At 40.6% G+C, this 19,458-nt stretch overlaps 1 protein-coding gene across 1 annotated transcript in view; it reads right to left on the minus strand.

Annotated features, from left to right (window-relative positions):
* Window positions 1-9,814, minus strand: part of LOC124253224 (probable ATP-dependent RNA helicase DHX58) — a 33,501-nt gene extending 23,687 nt beyond the window's left edge. The window contains exons 1-4 of the mRNA XM_046686948.1: window positions 9,657-9,814; window positions 8,042-8,205; window positions 4,022-4,156; window positions 3,254-3,598 (exon numbers count right to left, since the gene is read on the minus strand). Of these exons, the coding sequence (XP_046542904.1) occupies window positions 3,254-3,598; window positions 4,022-4,156; window positions 8,042-8,192 (631 nt within the window). The 5' untranslated portion in view covers window positions 8,193-8,205; window positions 9,657-9,814. The remainder of the gene's footprint in view (window positions 1-3,253; window positions 3,599-4,021; window positions 4,157-8,041; window positions 8,206-9,656) is intronic.
* Between the last annotated feature and the right edge of the window lie 9,644 nt (window positions 9,815-19,458).

The following is a 19,458-nucleotide window of genomic DNA, read 5'->3' on the forward strand; positions in this document are numbered from 1 at the left end:
TATGTTTCCTAACATGAAATGTATTCCTGTCTATATCACTATCACAGAGTTTAGATTAAGTTAAAGGGGAAGTGTACACGAATAAATCACATTTATTCTTATGTGAATCAAAGTAAACTGTTTTAATTAGTTAATACCAATGTTTGAAAATATACACTCATTTTTCTTACAATGTAAGTATAACCCTCAAAATAAGTGCTGAAATGTTATGCCAATATGAGGTATTTGTTTGCCGAGCTAAACAGGCCAGAGTTACCGCCCTTTGATTATGACGTAATTGGTGCCACTTGATTTAAACTGGTCTCCTGTCTAGTCCCAAATCAAAAGATAATAATACTGATATTAATCACGTGAAAAAGAGTTTCTGAAAATACGAAAGAAGCATAAGAACAGAAAATGTAAGCAGCAGGATCCGGATTGAGCGTGTGTGTTTTCATTCATAACCTCGACTCAATGAAAATACCAAATATGTATAACAATGTTGACGTCCGTATGACATCACTATCGGAGGCGACTTTTTCAAAATGGCGTGTTCACTGACAACGACCGAAGTAGGCCTGAGTTTTGAAGGAAATTTTCGTTGTTGCAACGTATATGCATAAATGTGACATGTAAGTAGTCCGAAAATTCTGTCAGTCTGCTGGTTGTTATGTTCTTTTTGTTTTCATTGTGACCAAGGGAAATAGTCGGAAATTAAGAGAAGTACCGTCATCGTTGTAGCGTGAGTTTCGTCAGTTATGGCGGCATGCTTTCAAAAACTATAATATGTTGTGATGAATCTAGAAAATCATTGGAATACACCTTTTTCATTTAACTATCGCTATTGCTACGATACCTTTCCATGCATGTTCTAAAACTAATGAGCCATTGTATGCAACACGAGGCTTAACGGATACACTGAGTAAAATCTGAGATTGGCTTTGTATACATTTCAAACAAGTTTTCTTTCACAGCGGCATCTCATATCCTCGATATATTTCGTTAGATTTCACTGAAACACGTATTGGTGACAGAGTCCATTTGTCAGTGTTTTTTTTAACTGTATGAGGAATTCAGGGATTCGTGTAAGGAAGATGGTGTTGAATTATACAATTGATTTTATGGACGAAACATAACCGACATACATGTGATTTTATAAACACTATGTAATATGGCTGAAAATTCACTTTGACGTTTGCGTATTTTCCAAAACATTCTCTGCGATTCTCGGTTCATCGATAATGTTTCAGAACGAGCATTGGTGATTCGATCATGCAACAACAAAACTACCGCGCTGATCACAATGATCACGTCTTTTTCTTTTAAATTCAATTCTCCCAGTAAAATTTGACATTTGAATTAAGACAAAACATAAATTACGCAAAACGCAGTGAATGGTGATTTAGTAACGTGTCAAAACTGGCGAGATTTACGATGCATGTACTTTTCAGTAAATTTTATATACAATTAGCGGATGATATCATAGAAAAACGAATTTCAAACACTGTTCAAAACTGCAAATTACGTTTATCTGTGTGATGTATTTGGATATGTATTATCGATATCAAAGTGAAGGTGGAAGAGGAGGGACATATCGTACGATTTATGTAAGAACTTTAGTAACAAACGTAGAATGCCGGCACATTCACCGATGGCAAGCAAGATGTAGTGCATATACGTTTTAGGTTTCATGAAAAAAGATACTGTTGGAAAGGCGACCGACTCAGGTTAAATATGTTATACAATTTGGTTACATGGTAACACTTTTAGTACAATGTATACGTTTTTTCAAACTGCAACGTCATAACAGTGTAGAACTGACCACATAGTCAGCTGACGGCCAAGCAACAGGTGGATTAAAACAGTTGCCTGCGCATCGAGACACAAGAACCACACCTATACCTGCACCACGTGAAATGGGTCTAATAAGGTCTGACGACGTCATTCGTTTATCGTTTGGGCACCAATGACGTCATTTCCAAGGGACATAAGCCATGGTGTGTTTATTGTGGACATAGAACTCTTGGTAAATGTTGAAAATATGAATTAATATAACGCAAATAATAAATTAGTTACTTCTGATATATGTACAGGTTTGGATATAAAACTACTTGATAAACACTTTTTATGATGAAAAAGTGCAAGACAAAAAGGTTAATTTTCGTGTACACTTGCCCTTTAAGAAAATCTCATATGTATTACCAACATGCAAACTGATCTTTTCAAAAATGATTTCAAATTCAGATTAAATATCAGTGACAATACAAAGTTGTTCTCTATTCACAGTAAACTCCTCCTTGATTTCCCCAGGCATATACAGCTTGAAATAGCAGCTGTATTTTGTCTTTTCAAGATTGAAACAGTAATTATTGACTCATTTGTTCTATGACTGAAAGTGACCTTGAATTATGGAGAGTGAGAATGAATATGTACATGCAGCTACCACTCTCACGTCAGAAGCTCTGTCTACTAAATCATTGATGCAGCCTGGAATTCTATCACATAGTACGAGTGATAACACTTTGACTAAATATGTCATTGATGCAGCCTGGAATTCCACTATATATGCAATGTTACGTATTTATCATAACTGCGGTTCCTGCGTTTCATTATTTCTGGCAAAAGCAGTGAAAGGAAGGGGATCATTTTGGAGATGGGGGTGTTATGATATGGGGTCAGATAACAGCTGCAGTTAGGAGGCCAATGATTGTTATTGAGGGGAACTTGGGGAATGATGTGAGGTACCGCAAGTTTGCAAATGGCTGCTATACGGCTTTTGCAAAAGAACAGCCATGGAGTGACATTTCAACAAGAAGCCAGACTACATCGTGCCCAAATTCTACAGCAGTATCTTAATCAGAATAACGTTAGTGTGTTAACCTGGCCTGCAAGATCCCCTGATTTGTCACCCACTAAAAAGCTCTGAATCCGACAAACATCTCAGTAACTCTTCCAAATCCTTCCTAAGATATGGAATGATCTTTCCTGGGACTTTCATCAACATGTAGCAGTCTCACTGAGGCGAAGGTGCCAGGCCTGCATCAATGCACAAGGTGGACACTTCCCCACTGACCATGTGACCCCACTTAGGTGTTCTTGTTCATTTACATACACCAGATTCACTGTTCTTATGGACTGTTGGTCATTGAGACAGTTGTTTTTCCATGTAATATCATTTCATTCAACTGATTTTGTTTACTGTTTTTGTGTCACAATAACTTTAAGTATATGCCTTTAAGTATATATATATACATATATATTATTATATACTCACTGTTGTCATCATATCTATCTGGGTCTAGCTTGGCACACAGTCTTGGGTTCTGTGTATTCAAAGCATCCATAAATATTATCGGCCAGTGTGGGTCTTTCCTTGCCATACAACGAAACATGTGACGACATGCATGTTCTGGACCTCTCCTTACCTCTATCGCAAGAATCTCTTCATCATCGCCACTGTTGAATAATGGAATGAGGTTACTAACTATATCTGATGGAATTATTTTGTGTACCAAATCCCCTTGCAGTAATTTCAGCAAGAGCTCATACTTTTCAGAAGCTTTATCCATGTCTGTATTTCCAGGCCGATCATCAAGAACATTGAGAAAGTGCTGAAAACCTGAAATTGAAAATTTTATGTAGTGAGAAAATTGAACCATCAAATATATATGTTATTACACAGCAGTCATCCTGGAGTCAGAGGCAGGCGGAAAATTACATAAGTTGTCATAATGCCATACATGTCTCAGTAGTAACCTCACCCACAAGATACGACACACAAAAACAGGACATTGAAGAAGGCCTTATTTCCATCACTGAAGGAAATCTAACACTACTATGAGTACACAATTATCATTCAACACAGTTCAACAGGCTTGCAGTTCATTAGCCTTGAATCCATGGTACACCATGGTCTTTTTTTTAACCATGGTAGACCATGGCCATTTCCATGCTCATTTCAGCTGGTGAAGAAAATCATTTCAACACACCAATATCTCAATAATGAATGACACCCCTTTCAAACTTTCTTCAGTTAACATACCAGCAGGTCTCAGTGCAGCTAGAAATAATGGCACACGTTCCTCAGGCTCCTTCAAAATTGCCTTCACCAACTTTTTTGCAGCTTTGGGCCTCTTTCCATTATTTTCCAAACCTTCAATTTCTTCTTTTATGGCTTCTGGAATAAACAGAGAGGCCTATAAGTACTTGAGTGAGACCGTGAACAAGTGAAGGTTGTATATGTCTGTCTGCAATACCGAAGTTGTATGAAGGGTGCATTCAAAGAACTGTGAATGTCCAAGGAAACTAGTGTATGAAGACATGATCACTGATCCACACTGTAATGGACAGAGGCCATTGATTGACAAGGTCAAACTGTCTTGCCATCTCTACAGAAACTAACATTCTGTAACATGAACAAGCTTAACTGGCCTACCATAAGGGTGAAAATACTTTTGAAATTGTTTTAAGTTAAATTTAATGCTACCAATTTAACAGCTGCACTAAACTGACACCAAGTTCAAGATCAACCATGGACGTGGTTAAAGATATTTCAGTGGGTGATCACAAGATGGGGAATTATACAATGGAATACAATCCACATCATCAGGGGACACAATCCACACCATAGCAGGGGACACAATCAACACCATCAGGGGATACAATCAACACCATCAGGGGACACAATCAACACCATCAGGGGACACAATCAACACCATCAGGGGACACAATCAACATCATCAGGGGATACAATCAACACCATCAGGGGACACAATCAACATCATCAGGGGATACAATCAACACCATCAGGGGACACAATCAACACCATCAGGGGACACAATCAACACCATCAGGGGACACAATCAACACCATCAGGGGACACAATCAACATCAACATCACCATCAGGGGATACAATCAACACCATCAGGGGATACAATCAACACCATCAGGGGATACAATCAACACCATCAGGGGATACAATCAACACCATCAGGGGATACAATCAACACCATCAGGGGATACAATCAACACCATCAGGGGACACAATCAACACCATCAGGGGACACAATCAACACCATCAGGGGATACAATCAACACCATCAGGGGACACAATCAACACCATCAGGGGACACAATCAACATCATCAGGGGACACAATCAACACACCATCAGGGACACAATCAACACCATCAGGGGACACAATCAACACCATCACAATCAACATCACACAATCAACACCATCAGGGGATCAACACAATCAACACCATCAGGGGGGACACAATCAACACCATCAGGGGATACAATCAACACCATCAGGGGGGACAATCAATCAGGGGATACAATCAACACCATCAGGGGATACAATCAACACCACATCAACACCATCAGGGGACACAATCAACACCATCAGGGGACACAATCCACACCATCAGGGGACACAATCAATCAGGGGACACAATCAACACCATCAGGGGATACAATCAACACCATCAGGGGACACAATCCACCATCAGGGGACACAATCAACACCATCAGGGGACACAATCAACACCATCAGGGGATACAATCAACACCATCAGGGGATACAATCAACACCATCAGGGGGGGACACAATCCACAATCATCAGGGGACACAATCCATCATCAACACCATCATCAGGGGACACAATCAACACCATCAGGGGACACAATCAACACCATCAGGGATACAATCAACACCATCAGGGGATACAATCAACACCATCAGGGGATACAATCAACATCATCAGGGGATACAATCAACACCATCAGGGGATACAATCAACACCATCAGGGGATACAATCAACACCATCAGGGGACACAATCCACACCATCAGGGGACACAATCCACACCATCAGGGGATACAATCAACACCATCAGGGGGACAACACAATCAACACATCATCAGGGGACACAATCAACACCATCAGGGGACACAATCCACACCATCAGGGGACAACAATCACCATCACCATACAGGGGACACAATCAACACATCATCAGGGGACACAATCAACACCATCAGGGGATACAATCAACATCATCAGGGACACAATCAACACAATCAACATCAGGGGACACAATCAACACCATCAGGGGACAATCAACACCATCAGGGGATACAATCAACACCATCAGGGGATACAATCAACACCATCAGGGGACACAATCAACACCATCATCAGGGGACACAATCAACACCATCAGGGGACACAATCAACATCATCAGGGGACACAATCAACACCATCAGGGGATACAATCAACACCATCAGGGGATACAATCAACACCATCAGGGGATACAATCAACATCATCAGGGGATACAATCAACACCATCAGGGGATACAATCCACACCATCAGGGGATACAATCAACACCATCAGGGGATACAATCAACACCATCAGGGGACACAATCAACACCATCAGGGGACACAATCCACATCATCAGGGGACACAATCAACATCATCAGGGGACACAATCAACATCATCAGGGGACACAATCCACATCATCAGGGGACACAATCAACACCATCAGGGGACACAATCAACACCATCAGGGGATACAATCAACACCATCAGGGGATACAATCAACACCATCAGGGGATACAATCAACAACATCATCAGGGGGGACACAATCAACACCATCAGGGGACACAATCAACACCATAACGGGACACAATCAACACCATCAGGGGACACAATCAACATCATCAAGGGACACAATCCACGCCATAAGGGGACACAATCCACATCATCAGGGGACACAATTAACACCAGGGACTAGGACTGTGCAACATTACCGGTAAACCGGTACAGTATCTACCAATATGATAATCGAGGTATGGTTCAGATTCTGCAATATATTGGGTCATCCAAAGTTAACTCCCTTTGAATTATCTGCCCTTGATTTCCATTGCAAAAAATGTGATCTAAAAGTGCCAAATATATTTTCATTTCTCTTCGTTTCATGTGACATATTACAAGTGGAAGTGTCATTATAAGTGGCTCCAAAAGAGCCAAATATTCTGTCAAATGCTTTACGTTTTGTGGATTTCAATGGTTTCATTTAGAGCAGTTAAGTGACCTCAAATGGACCATTTTTTTATTTGGACTTATTGGTAGGGCCTCTGGCTCTCAGTGACCATTTCACAATTCACAGTATTTTGTTATTTTTTGTTTGTTTCATAATGGGACATGTGACATTAATTTATCATAAAAGTCTAAGTCTTATAAATTTTGTAGTACTGTATAATGACATTCTAGTCAAGGATCTTAGTAATTGGAGGTCACATGCGAATTTATGCTCAAGTAGTTCAATTAAATCATGTTTTTGTTTCGTTTTGCAATAGTTCATGTAAACACATGTTAATATTGGAGTTGAATCTGAAGGAATCACTGACATACAGTAACAATAAATACATACTGCATTGAAGTGCATTCTGTTGAAGCAAACAACACTGACCATGAAAATCATGTTATACTATTACCTTTATCATTATGTTCGCAAAACTCTGTTGCAATACCTCAATTAAACATTCCACTTTAAGACTCTATATCATCTTATTTATCTGTAAACAATTGGCATACAGCCATACACAATGGGAACGGGGAGCCTGAAAGTATCGTGTAACAGCAACTAAGACAATGATGTCGCACACAGAGAGCTATTATGAATTTATGATGTACGCACTTGAGCAGAAACCTTCCACTCAATATATCACAATATGTATTGCAATCTCTCATAAGTTTTTGCAATATATCGCATAATGAAAATCAGGGCAATATCTAGTCTCTCGTACAGACCCTGAAGCAAATATATCCAAGAAAGCCCACACAAGTCTAGAAAATATGGCAAGTCTAGATTTCCTCAGCTTCTGAAAATGAAGAAAGTCTCAGGGCTCCTTTTCATTATATATATATTTTTTTTACTATGAACTTTTTTCAGTAAAATATGTTCATTTCAGAGACTAGTTGTTAGTCTAGGCAATATCCATCCCTCCCAGGGACACAATCAACAACAAAAATTGTGTGGCTTTACCTGGTAAAGAAATGTCATCGATGATAGCCGATGGTGCAAGATAGTCTTCAAATGTGCCTTTCATCATGTCTATGATGAAGACCTGTTCTTCCAGTGACTGGGTCTTCTTTTTCAAATCTTCAGGAGCTGCAGCAGCACTAGCAGCAGCCATGGTTGAAGCTGTGCTGCAAACATACATGTCATGTCAACAGAACCAATCACTTTTCAAATATAATCATTGAGAAATATAAGAGACCACACAAATTGTTCCTATTGTGTTCAGATGCCAGCATGCACCACCTCCGAGACATAACCTGGTGACATGGGTCACACCGATATATGGCTGATTGTGTTCAGAGGCTAGTACACACCACGTAACAATCCGAGACACAACCTGAACCTGGTGACATGGGTCACACCGATATATGGCTGATTGTGTTCAGAGGCTAGTACACACCACGTAACAATCCGAGACACAACCTGAACCTGGTGACATGGGTCACACCGATATATGGCTGATTGTGTTCAGAGGTTAGTACACACCACGTAACAATCCGAGACACAACCTGAGCCTGGTGACATGGGTCACACCAATATATGGCTGATTGTGTTTAGAGGCTAGTACACACCTGGGGACGTAACAATCCGAGACACAACCTGAACCTGGTGACATGGGTCACACCAATATATGGCTGATTGTGAGATAGAGAACAGAAACCTTTCATCTTGTACCATTCAACTAATTACAGTGAATCACACTTAACTTTATTGTATAATCTGAATCTATCCCTTTATGCTGATATGGATGTCTTCATTGCATGTCATCTTATTAGGTGTGCCAGAACTAGTGCTCACGGGTTAGCGCTAGAAAAATGCAGATTGATAATCGGAGGTCAGTAATCGATCAATGATTAATTATGAAATGTGTTCCTGTAACTATGTAGAAAATGAGTACCACTTTTTACTGATTTGTACAGCCTATGATCATCTACGTAAACGTTTTATTCCTGTCGATGTTTTCACCCATTCAACCTTGTGTAAATTTAATCGACTGATGAGTAATGCTACTCCTCTGGTTTTAAGAAATCTTGCCTTGTTTATCTTCTATGCTAACTATCGTCGTCGCTACAGCTCGAAAGCTGCCAATGTATAACGTTGCACCATGGGCCGATGGCCTACATTAACATGAATAAAGACTATATACTATATATATATATACAATTGTTGATACAGAAAAATGTTTAGTTCAATTAGTATATAATTTCATGTTTTAAAGTTATTTTTTGTCAATAGGTTATCAAAAAAAGTGTCAAAATAGTGTAATAAATTTTCATGTTAAAATTTAGTTCATAGAGGTTCAGAAAGTCTATCTAGGCTATAACTGTTATTAGTTTTCCATAAGGTATTATCATGATTGTCAAGACTAGTTTATTTCCTCTTACTGTTAGTGATGCTCATCACAGACCACATGTTTTTTTATTGCCTCCATGTTGGAGATATCAGGAAGAGATAACTATCAACAGTCTATAGTTGTAATACACAATGGACATATATGTTATGATAATTATTATGATCAATGCTGTGATACTGGTGCATATATCAATCAACTTTCAACAATTTGTATAATTAGGCTTACCTTTGATTGTGCAACGACAATCTCTGAGTCGATGGGGAGAATTTGGTTGACAAAAGCTGCTCTGAAGCCCTGGTGCCCGTTAAACTACCATTTAAGATTTATATATGCATGATATGGGTGAGCATTACGTGTCTCATGTGATCTGATAGCACGGGTATTTCCTACCTTACGCTTCTCGGAACTCCAAATTCTCACTTTTGGTTTCGCTTTGAATAGAGGCGATCGTATTATGCATACCTTATATTGACCGCGTTTCCGGGAAAAACCCACGTACCCCAGGCCGGAAATAGAACAGCGTAGCCGTAGGTTGACTGACAGACTTTGAGTTCAAACGAGTCTGGCGATATTTGGGGGGATGTGTTCCAGATCAAGGGGATTTTGTTTTACTAATGCACATTTAATTTGTGACAGAAAAGAACTAATCAAGAGTAATCAAGAAATATCTTGATCGAGGCGAGATTTACATGGACCATTTAGACAAGCAAATGATTACTGGATCAACCAGATAAGCGTTTCAAACGCTCAAGGACATCGGTTGTTTTCTCGATTATTGTGGGAACTATTGTAAAATATGTTACATACTTACTAACGATAACGTTAACTTCAACAAAGGCATTGCTAAAAACAAGGTTCAATATCACAATTCAGTACACAACATCGTGCTGAAGAGTTTCGTCTGCTTCTTTAAAGGGAAGTAACTCCTGAAGGCCAAGTCTAAACTGGTATACGGAACAAGTTGCGTTTACAACAGGGCAGTACCCAGTTTGCGTATGTGAAACACAAGTCACAAGGCAGGCAATAATATATCCAGTATGTTTAATCCGGGCTATTATATAGTTGCTGGTAATTATTTATGATCAGGTCTTTTCTTAGCGCCACGGAATCGAAAACAAAAAGACATAATTGCGTTCAGTGTACATTTCGTTTAGATTTGGAGGTCAAAGTTCAGTGATGGTTCATGATTATTACTATTCCTTTTGACTTTCCCTTGGCCCTTTTGACTTTCCCTTGGCCCTTTTGACTTTCCCTTGCCCCTTTTGACTTTCCCTTGGCCCTTCTTTTGACTTTCCCTTGGCCCTTTTGACTTTCCCTTGGCCCTTTTGACTTTCCCTTGGCCCATTTGATTTTCCTTTGGCCCTTTTGACTTTCCCTTGCCCCTTTTGACTTTTCTTTGGCCCTTTTGACTTTCCCTTGGAATTTTTTACTTTTCTTTGGCCCTTTTGACTTTTCCAGTTTTGGCCACTTTGTCCTTTGGCCCTTTTGACCTGTTCCCATTCCAGGCGAGTAGCAAGCCATTCTTTTTTCGTGTTCGCCGGATAGGTTGCAAAGCTATATATTTAGATAGTATTGAGGGCTTGCTCAACAGGTTGCAAAGCTATATATTTAGATAGTATTGAGGGCTTGCTCAATAGGTTGCAAAGCTATATATTTAGATAGTATTGAGGCTTGCTCAACAGGTTGCAAAGCTATATATTTAGATAGTATTGAGGGCTTGCTCAACAGGTTGCAAAGCTATATATTTAGATAGTATTGAGGGCTTGCTCAACAGGTTGCAAAGCTATATATTTAGATAGTATTGAGGCTTGCTCAATAGGTTGCAAAGCTATATATTTAGATAGTATTGAGGCTTGCTCAACAGGTTGCAAAGCTATATATTTAGACAGTATTGAGGGCTTGCTCAACAGGTTGCAAAGCTATATATTTAGATAGTATTGAGGGCTTGCTCAACAGGTTGCAAAGCTATATATTTAGATAGTATTGAGGGCTTGCTCAACAGGTTGCAAAGCTATATATTTAGATAGTATTGAGGGCTTGCTCAACAGGTTGCAAAGCTATATATTTAGATAGTATTGAGGGCTTGCTCAACAGGTTGCAAAGCTATATATTTAGATAGTATTGAGGGCTTGCTCAACAGGTTGCAAAGCTATATATTTAGACAGTATTGAGGGCTTGCTCAACAGGTTGCAAAGCTATATATTTAGACAGTATTGAGGGCTTGCTCAATAGGTTGCAAAGCTATATATTTAGACAGTATTGAGGGCTTGATCAACTTTCGTAGCAAAAACCATGTGTAAGCCAAGACTTTATAATGGTAGCTACGCCCCTGTATTCGTCAAAATATCACATTGGAGAAAAACGTCTATTTTAAATTTAAATTAGAGGAGGAAAACTAGAAGTGCTGCAGAACATCAAGACGTTTGCGTCAAGAAAGATCAGGAAGAACTGTTTGAGGCATGGCAAATGTATAAGGATGGGGAACTGGGCCCTGCTGCGCTCTTGAACATGTGCTCACGTATCTATGGCCCTACCACGTCAGTGGAATGATTGCAGTGGAATGTGTATGATGATGTGTCTTGTGATGATGTTTGAGGTGATCTCTAAAGGTGAGTGAATTGTGAACATTTCAACCACTTGAACCACCATTTGAACATTTGAACCACTCAACTGTCGTGTGTATGATGATCACACTAAAAAGTATTACTTTTGTTATTATTTACATATTTCCATATTGACACAAATACAAAACAAAAATATAAATAATAATAATAAATATTAATATAATAAAACATAAAATATATATTAGTTTGTATGTTCTTTTTTTTACCTATGGCCATTTTGACCTAAGTCTATGGCCCTTTTGACCTAAGTCTATGGCCCTTTTGACCTAAGTCTATGGCCCTTTTGACCTAAGTCTATGGCCCTTTTGACTGTCTGTTGGCCCTTTTGACTTTTTCAATTTTGGCCCTTTTGTCCTTTGGCCCTTTTGACTACAACACCTGTTTTCTATGTGCAGAGTAACGTCTCGCTACGGCTGAATAACATTGGTTGAGTCAAGGTGACAGGTACATTTTATCACATTTATACGCTATATAGTAAAAATCTTGTCAATCATAGATAGCCAGTATTTAAAAGAAGAATTTGTAAATGAGAGTGTGTTCAAAAGAATTGTTTTAAATGTGAATTTACTAATGTATAACCCTTTGATTCCAAACAGTGCTTTCGATTTCATTTGTTTATTATTATCTAAATTTGACGTAAAGAGAAATTCAACTTATATATACATTTTCAAGAAGCATTACAATAACATGATTGTTAACTGCATTGGCCGTAATCACGATGAAAAGCTGATATGATATAACATTTACAACATTTTGTAAGTTTCATACTGTGGTCGCTAACGGTAAGCCATGTGCGTAAATACGGTTTGCTACGGTGTCTGTTACTGGTTGCTAATGGTCACCGCAATAGTGGAATCAATACATTAACATTTATTGCAGTTTATAAAACTCCATTTCAGAGCTACGTTAACTTCAAAATAGTAATTTGATGTTAAATTCGCGCCAAAAAAGCATAACGTTTGGCTTTACTTACACAATTTGTGCGTAAAGACCAGGTGGTGAAAAGTAGTTTCAGTTGAAGCGAGCCGTTACTCTGCACATAGCAAACCCTAACAATTGTAGCGGCCACTAGCAAAGCAAACGTCTTGTCGCTGGTGCGTATTACAGGTGATCCTGTGGAAATCTGTGCGTGGTGACACCATCGCCCGACCCCAAGGAGCAATTGATGACAACGCAACGATTCAGCATGTCTTCGTTGATGTCGAGAAATCATCAGAATGACGAGCTTGTTACACACTTTAATCCGTCCTCATATGACGTCACTGCAGTGCTCTTGCGACAGAGTTACGTAACCTGTCTGTGGTTTCGTTGGCGGGCGCGAGTGAAGCAGGCGACTTTTTGGCAACTTTTAATCGCTCAGTATTAATTAACCAAAAGTTTTTTAAGAATGAATTTGATGTTCCGCATAAGACTAACCACACATCTTTCCATTCTCTTCCCACAGAGGTTACTCCTGTCATATCTTCCTACGTAACCTCTGTTCTAATACGGCCATATTTCCCGGTTCTCGTAAAATCCCCTAGCGGCAAAAGATCGCAACACGAATTATCTCCCTTCTTTCCATCCAATCAGAAAGCCTGTTACATCGACTTAGATTCAACTTAACTAACACAAGCAAATGTGGGGCCACAAATATCCCCCATCTGCCGGTGACTTGTGTTGATGTTACACACAAGACGTTTAATGGCTAGCTTGTCCGTTGTCAACGAGGGCGATGGAGACGCCACTGATCCGCCATAACATGACTGAGTTCTGTCTAGAAGAAACGTTTGCGCATCGCGCAGGGGAAGAAGTTTAGTTTTCTCGAAGCATACGGAAACTACCGAGGCCTTGCGAATGATCACTTTTGAAACAACGTCGCTGATTGCACAACTAAATCTGATTGTCTCCAATCACGAGTCTTGAACGCTCACACCATGAAAGGGCCGTATTAGAACAGAGGTTATGTAGGAAGATATGACAGGAGTAACCTCTGTGGGAAGAGAATGACATCTTTCATGTAATGGTTAAAAGAGTAAAAAAAAACAAAGTTTATTTATTTAAATAACTACCGTATACGATGTCCTACGCAGTGAGGGTGATTAAACGGCTTACACCACGAGGGCATTCTTATTTAAGAACAATGGACATAATTTTCCCAAGTGGTTTAATCGCGGTTGCCTCCCTCTGGGTTTGCCCTTGCGGGTTTGTCAATGAACTGAGCCAGAGCCGTATGTTGTACACAGGTTGGAATGGCCCTAAATCCGCCATTTTCATTTTATGACGTCATCATCGAACACCTGGCTGACCTCATTTCACAGGGGTGTCAATGACCGTGGGAAACACATCATAGCATCACACCATGACATCACGCCATTAATTTGGACCAATCAGCATACAGCCAACTCACTCCGGTGTGACTCACCCTGACCGAGGGGTCAATGACCGCGCGTCCCGTGGGAAACACATCATAGCATCACACCATGACATCACGCCATTAATTTAGGCCAATCAGCGTAGAACAACTATTGGGGTTCACTGGACCACTGACCACAAACTAGTTTCGTCCGGTTTCAATTTTACCTATTAAAAAAACCCTCTGACAGTCAGTTGAAGTTATAATTTTGTCCTCTTACAAAATGTTTATATTTTCTATACTCAATAACCTTTTCTGCGGCCTGTGGAGAAAATCTGTCATCTCAGAGCGCGCGCCGTTGAGGCATGGTGAACTAACACTCGCAGCCTCCACACACTTCCCTCGTCTCACTCAGCCGAGGTGTAATATGATACCTCCTCAAGTTGTACTCAAAATCGTGGGTCTAACATTAGCCTGTCTCACGGTCCCTGACCCATATTTTTTTTGCCTACAGCCTAGCCCTCCCTGCACTGCTCAGGCTCTAAATGAAGTCTAGATTTTCCCCAGGTCTGCCTTGGGCTCCTTGTCAATTTAAATATGTTTGTTTGTTACTATCAATATAATACATTCAGAGACTAAACATTAGTCTAGTCTAACATGTGCACTCATATGTGTAAAAGAAATGACACGGGTTCAGTTCACGGGTTTTATAACACTTTAGTTCAATGCAATCAGCGTTCATTGCCACATGAAAATGGTTTGAGTTTGTCTTGACCATCACCAAAACAACCCAACTCAATAGAATTTCAAATGTATTTCAAACTTACCGGTATTCACATTCCATATTTGAATATCCAATCCATATTGTCATTGTATCCTGCCTTGCAATGCGATAAATTTAGGAATCAGGGATGATATTGAGATGTTATACCCAAATCCCATATGTTTGTGATTGTATTGAATGAATCAACCACCAAAACACATGAGACTAATATTGCACCTTCCATGTAAACAGAACATATGTTATATCTGGGATTGTGTCGTGCAAAACACTCTCCCTCTCACAGTGCTAGCAGAGACGCGATCTGGTGACCCACATTTGCGTGTGTGGGACTATGCTGTGGCGGGAGGGGTAGGGGAGGGGCGGGGGCACTGCTGTGGCAGAGGGAGGGAGGTTTCTGTCGACAGTTATAGCCTGACGACATTTCTCGCGAGTGTAAAACACCCATAAATAAAAATGCTCGTTAGAATGAACGCTAGCTAGGGCGTGTCAGCTTTGAAATGTGCGTTCTGGTCATGGGGTTTTTGTACATCATATTTAGGAATGCAACTTTCAACTTTCTAAAATTCCATCAGGAAAGGGGTGTGATTGTATAGTCTTAGCATGAAAGAGTAATCATAAATGACAACTCACAGGTGTATATTATTTTTATATGGGTATTTATATAGCACTATAGTCCATAGCGCATGCATGCTCAAAGGGCTGGTAACTTTTTCCTTGGATGTCAATCACAGCCATATTACCATTCTCAACTCCCCGGGGAGCATCTTGCTGCCACTAGGCGCACTAAGTTAATGTGGCTCCCAACGAGGTATACATCACAAAAAAACAAGATAAACTGATTTCATGTTTTTATTAGCTCCGTTTCAAACGAGTACAACTACGGGATAGGAGCGCTCCCAGAAGTTTACTTTACATCTGTTGTCTTATCACCGTTCCTAATCGTCATGGCCTTCACTCTCTTCATCAGATGTTATGTCTGCATTATCATCTTCGGTCAAGCCTTCGACCCAAGACTTATATTGGTACAGTTTGGAAAACACATCATGATACAGATTATTTGTGTCTCCTACTTGTTTCAGTATTCCTTGTGTCTTTGGACCATACTGCATATGGTACAGATAAGTAATAAACCAGGCATACGTCTCTTTAAACGTGCTCCACATGTATTTGTTCAGTTTGGCTTGAATCGTGTCTTCGTTTAAACCTCTTTTCATGTACAGCTGTCGTTTCTCATCCAAAAAGTCTTTATTCAGCTCACGTGTACGTGAATACATTTGTCTTATACCTTGCTCTTCGAGATCAGCCATCTTTTTTTTCCTGTTGTTTTGTGTGACATCGTTTAATGATTCATCATCATTTTCCATTTCAGGACATTGTTTATCGTGTAAATGTCTTTGTAAGTTGTGGTTATTGCTAAACACTTGACCGCAATAGTCACAATCTGACAGTGTACGCGGTGCCTTCACAGGAGAGAAGTTGTCGTCTTCCTCCCTCTTCCTTTTAACTTGGGGTATTCCCGGTGGACCCACTGAAGACTTTACAGGACACCAGTTTCTTCTGTGTTTTTGCAAATCATGCACGTCTTGAAACATGAGTCCACAGTCATCACAAGATGGCATGGTTGGGAGGTTTTCTTCACACGTCTGCTCACGCCGAAAGTCTAACTCGGACTGAATGGTCTTAGCTTGGTTGTCTCCTTTTAAGTTGAATGCATTGGGGCAAAGTCGCAAATGGGGAGGTGTTTGGGGTTTTAGATCAACCAACAAGTAACCATATGGTTTCTGGATAGCCCTTTGAAACGGCTCCATGAAACGGTCTGTGTTACCTGGATACATTTGCCTCGCCAAAGTCATGATGGGTTGTTGATCGATAGGGTTGTTGAACAGAAGCAGATAATGGCAGTTTCTTCGTTGTGTGGGATCCTTACTGAAATACAAATTCTGGTTCAAGGCTATCACTGAGAGATTACGATGATGACTTCCTTCCGTAAAACAGATCTGTAATGCGTGGATCTTTGCTCGCTGTCGACATTAAGTCGTCGAGGATCACCACATTCACCACATGGGGTCCAGAAACGCATCCTTTTCGAGATCAGAAGGAATGCCTTGATGAAATTCCACATAGGGATAAACATGGGTTTGAATGGTGTTATACAAGGGCTGCCATCGTTTGTAGAGCCAAATAATACGTTCAGGATAAGGTTTAATGTTCATGCGTTCTAGAATCTGTTTCACTAAGTACGTTTTCCCACAGGAGGTGGGCCCTGAGACAATCATGGTGAAGGGGTGTATCAGTCTACATTCTTCCAAAGCACCCACATGTGGTTGCACTGGTTGCATCATAGGTGGTGGTGGTGGTGGTGGTGGTGGTGGCGGTTGTGGTGGTGCTCGTGGTGGTGGTGGTGGTGGTGGCGGTGGTGGTGGTGGTGCTCGTGGTGGTGGCTGCATTGCTTGTCTGTGTTGATTCCTGAGATGTCTAAGCATGGCATCCCTTCTGGAAAACGTCTGATAGCACACGGGACACGTTGCTGACTGCATGGTGGTCTATGAGCTGCTTTTATCTAAAAACACGTCTTCCGTTTCTTTGTGCGACTCTGGGAGGAAGTCATTATTTTGGCTTCAGTTTCCCCATTCTCCTGCATCTGAATACGTGCTCTGGCCTGTTGAACGACTTGTTGGGTTGGAGACGTGAGAGCAAACTTTTCTGTAGAAGGGGGTAGGTCTATCTTTACCCCTTGTTTCTCATAGTAGATGACATAATCATCCACGTTATTAAAGGGATTGGGATATCCTTTAGCCTGCAAATAGTAATATTTGGTCCATTTCTTAGGATCGTCCAAATAGGGTCTCCAGTATCGTCTGTTCATTATCTTGTTCAGAATGAATACTGACTCTCACACAGAGGTTTCAGATGAAGTGTCACTATCACGGGTCCACGGCTAAATGAAGCTAAATCACCGTTTCTGTCCTTTATATAGATGTCTGCTAGCCCTAATTCTAAAAACATGTTGTTAGCAGAGCGTGGTTTCGATCCACGGTCCTCTGGGTTATGAGCCCAGTGCGCTTCCACTGTGCCACTCTGCTCTCCCTTCACCTACCTTTTGTTAGGACTTTGTTACACCACATCAACCAATGACAACCAAAATTGATTTATTCTCAAATAGTCACAAATACACACAATATTGTACGATGAACATCGCACTCTTACACATGTAAATGTACATGACTACCATGATGTCATTCTCTTTCGGTTGCTATGCTCCTGATCTAAAAATACCCCTGGGAAAGTGGTTTAATCCAAGGTCAACTCATTCAAGGTCATTGACACCCCTGTGAAATGAGGTCAGCCAGGTGTTCGATGATGACGTCATAAAATGAAAATGGCGGATTTAGGGCTATTCCAACCTGTATACAACAGCCGTATGCCGTTCTTCGAGATATTTGTTGAAATCGCACGCTCAATTGTACCTCATAAGTCGTGGAATGTGGACACCATAGCCTCGAGCTGCTGAAATATTGCTCGACACAAAGGGGAAGTCGACGTCATACCTCTTTCCATACAGTTTGTGGAGACTCTTTTGTCACCCTGAATCTTTATGCACAGATCTAACTATGACGAAGACATCACGACATCACGGATCTCCTGTATTTCCATGTCAGGTAGTGGCGGTGGGGTAGCTAGGTTCCCCACACGTGTCAAACCCATTTCTAGTGTCCCCGGCCGAGATGCATGCACACTCTCACTCACTCTATTTCAGGTGTGGGTCGGTGGGGGGTAGCCTAGTGGTTAAAGCGTTAAGCTCGGCACAACGAAGACCCGGTTCGATTCCCCACATGGGTACAATGTGTGAAGCCCATTTGTGATGTCCCCCGCCGTGATATTGCTGGAATATTGGTAACGTATGGACATTCTATGTGACGTTGTATACCATGTTCAATATCTACCAGTAACATAATGTGTAGAGATTATACCACCTGGAATCAATGAACCACTGTTAATGGGTTAATTGATTATTAATGGACACATGTAAAGTTAATGTTTCAATAACTTTGAGGAACAACGCTCAGCGTCATTCTTAACCGCACTGGAAACCTCAGTCACATACATCCACACGGTGTTAAACCCCAATTTCTCTAACTGCGACAAACCAAAAGTGTTTAAGACTCTTGTATTGTCCAACGAAGACAAGATCAACTCTGACCATCAAACAAATGACTTTATTTGTTACACCAGAGTAGTTAGAGTGGGGACACACAGGACGGACACAGTGAGTGAGTGTAATCA

The sequence above is a fragment of the Haliotis rubra genome, unplaced genomic scaffold, assembly GCF_003918875.1.
Source record: "Haliotis rubra isolate DU_JTF1 unplaced genomic scaffold, ASM391887v1 Scf114, whole genome shotgun sequence".
NCBI lineage: Eukaryota > Metazoa > Mollusca > Gastropoda > Lepetellida > Haliotidae > Haliotis > Haliotis rubra.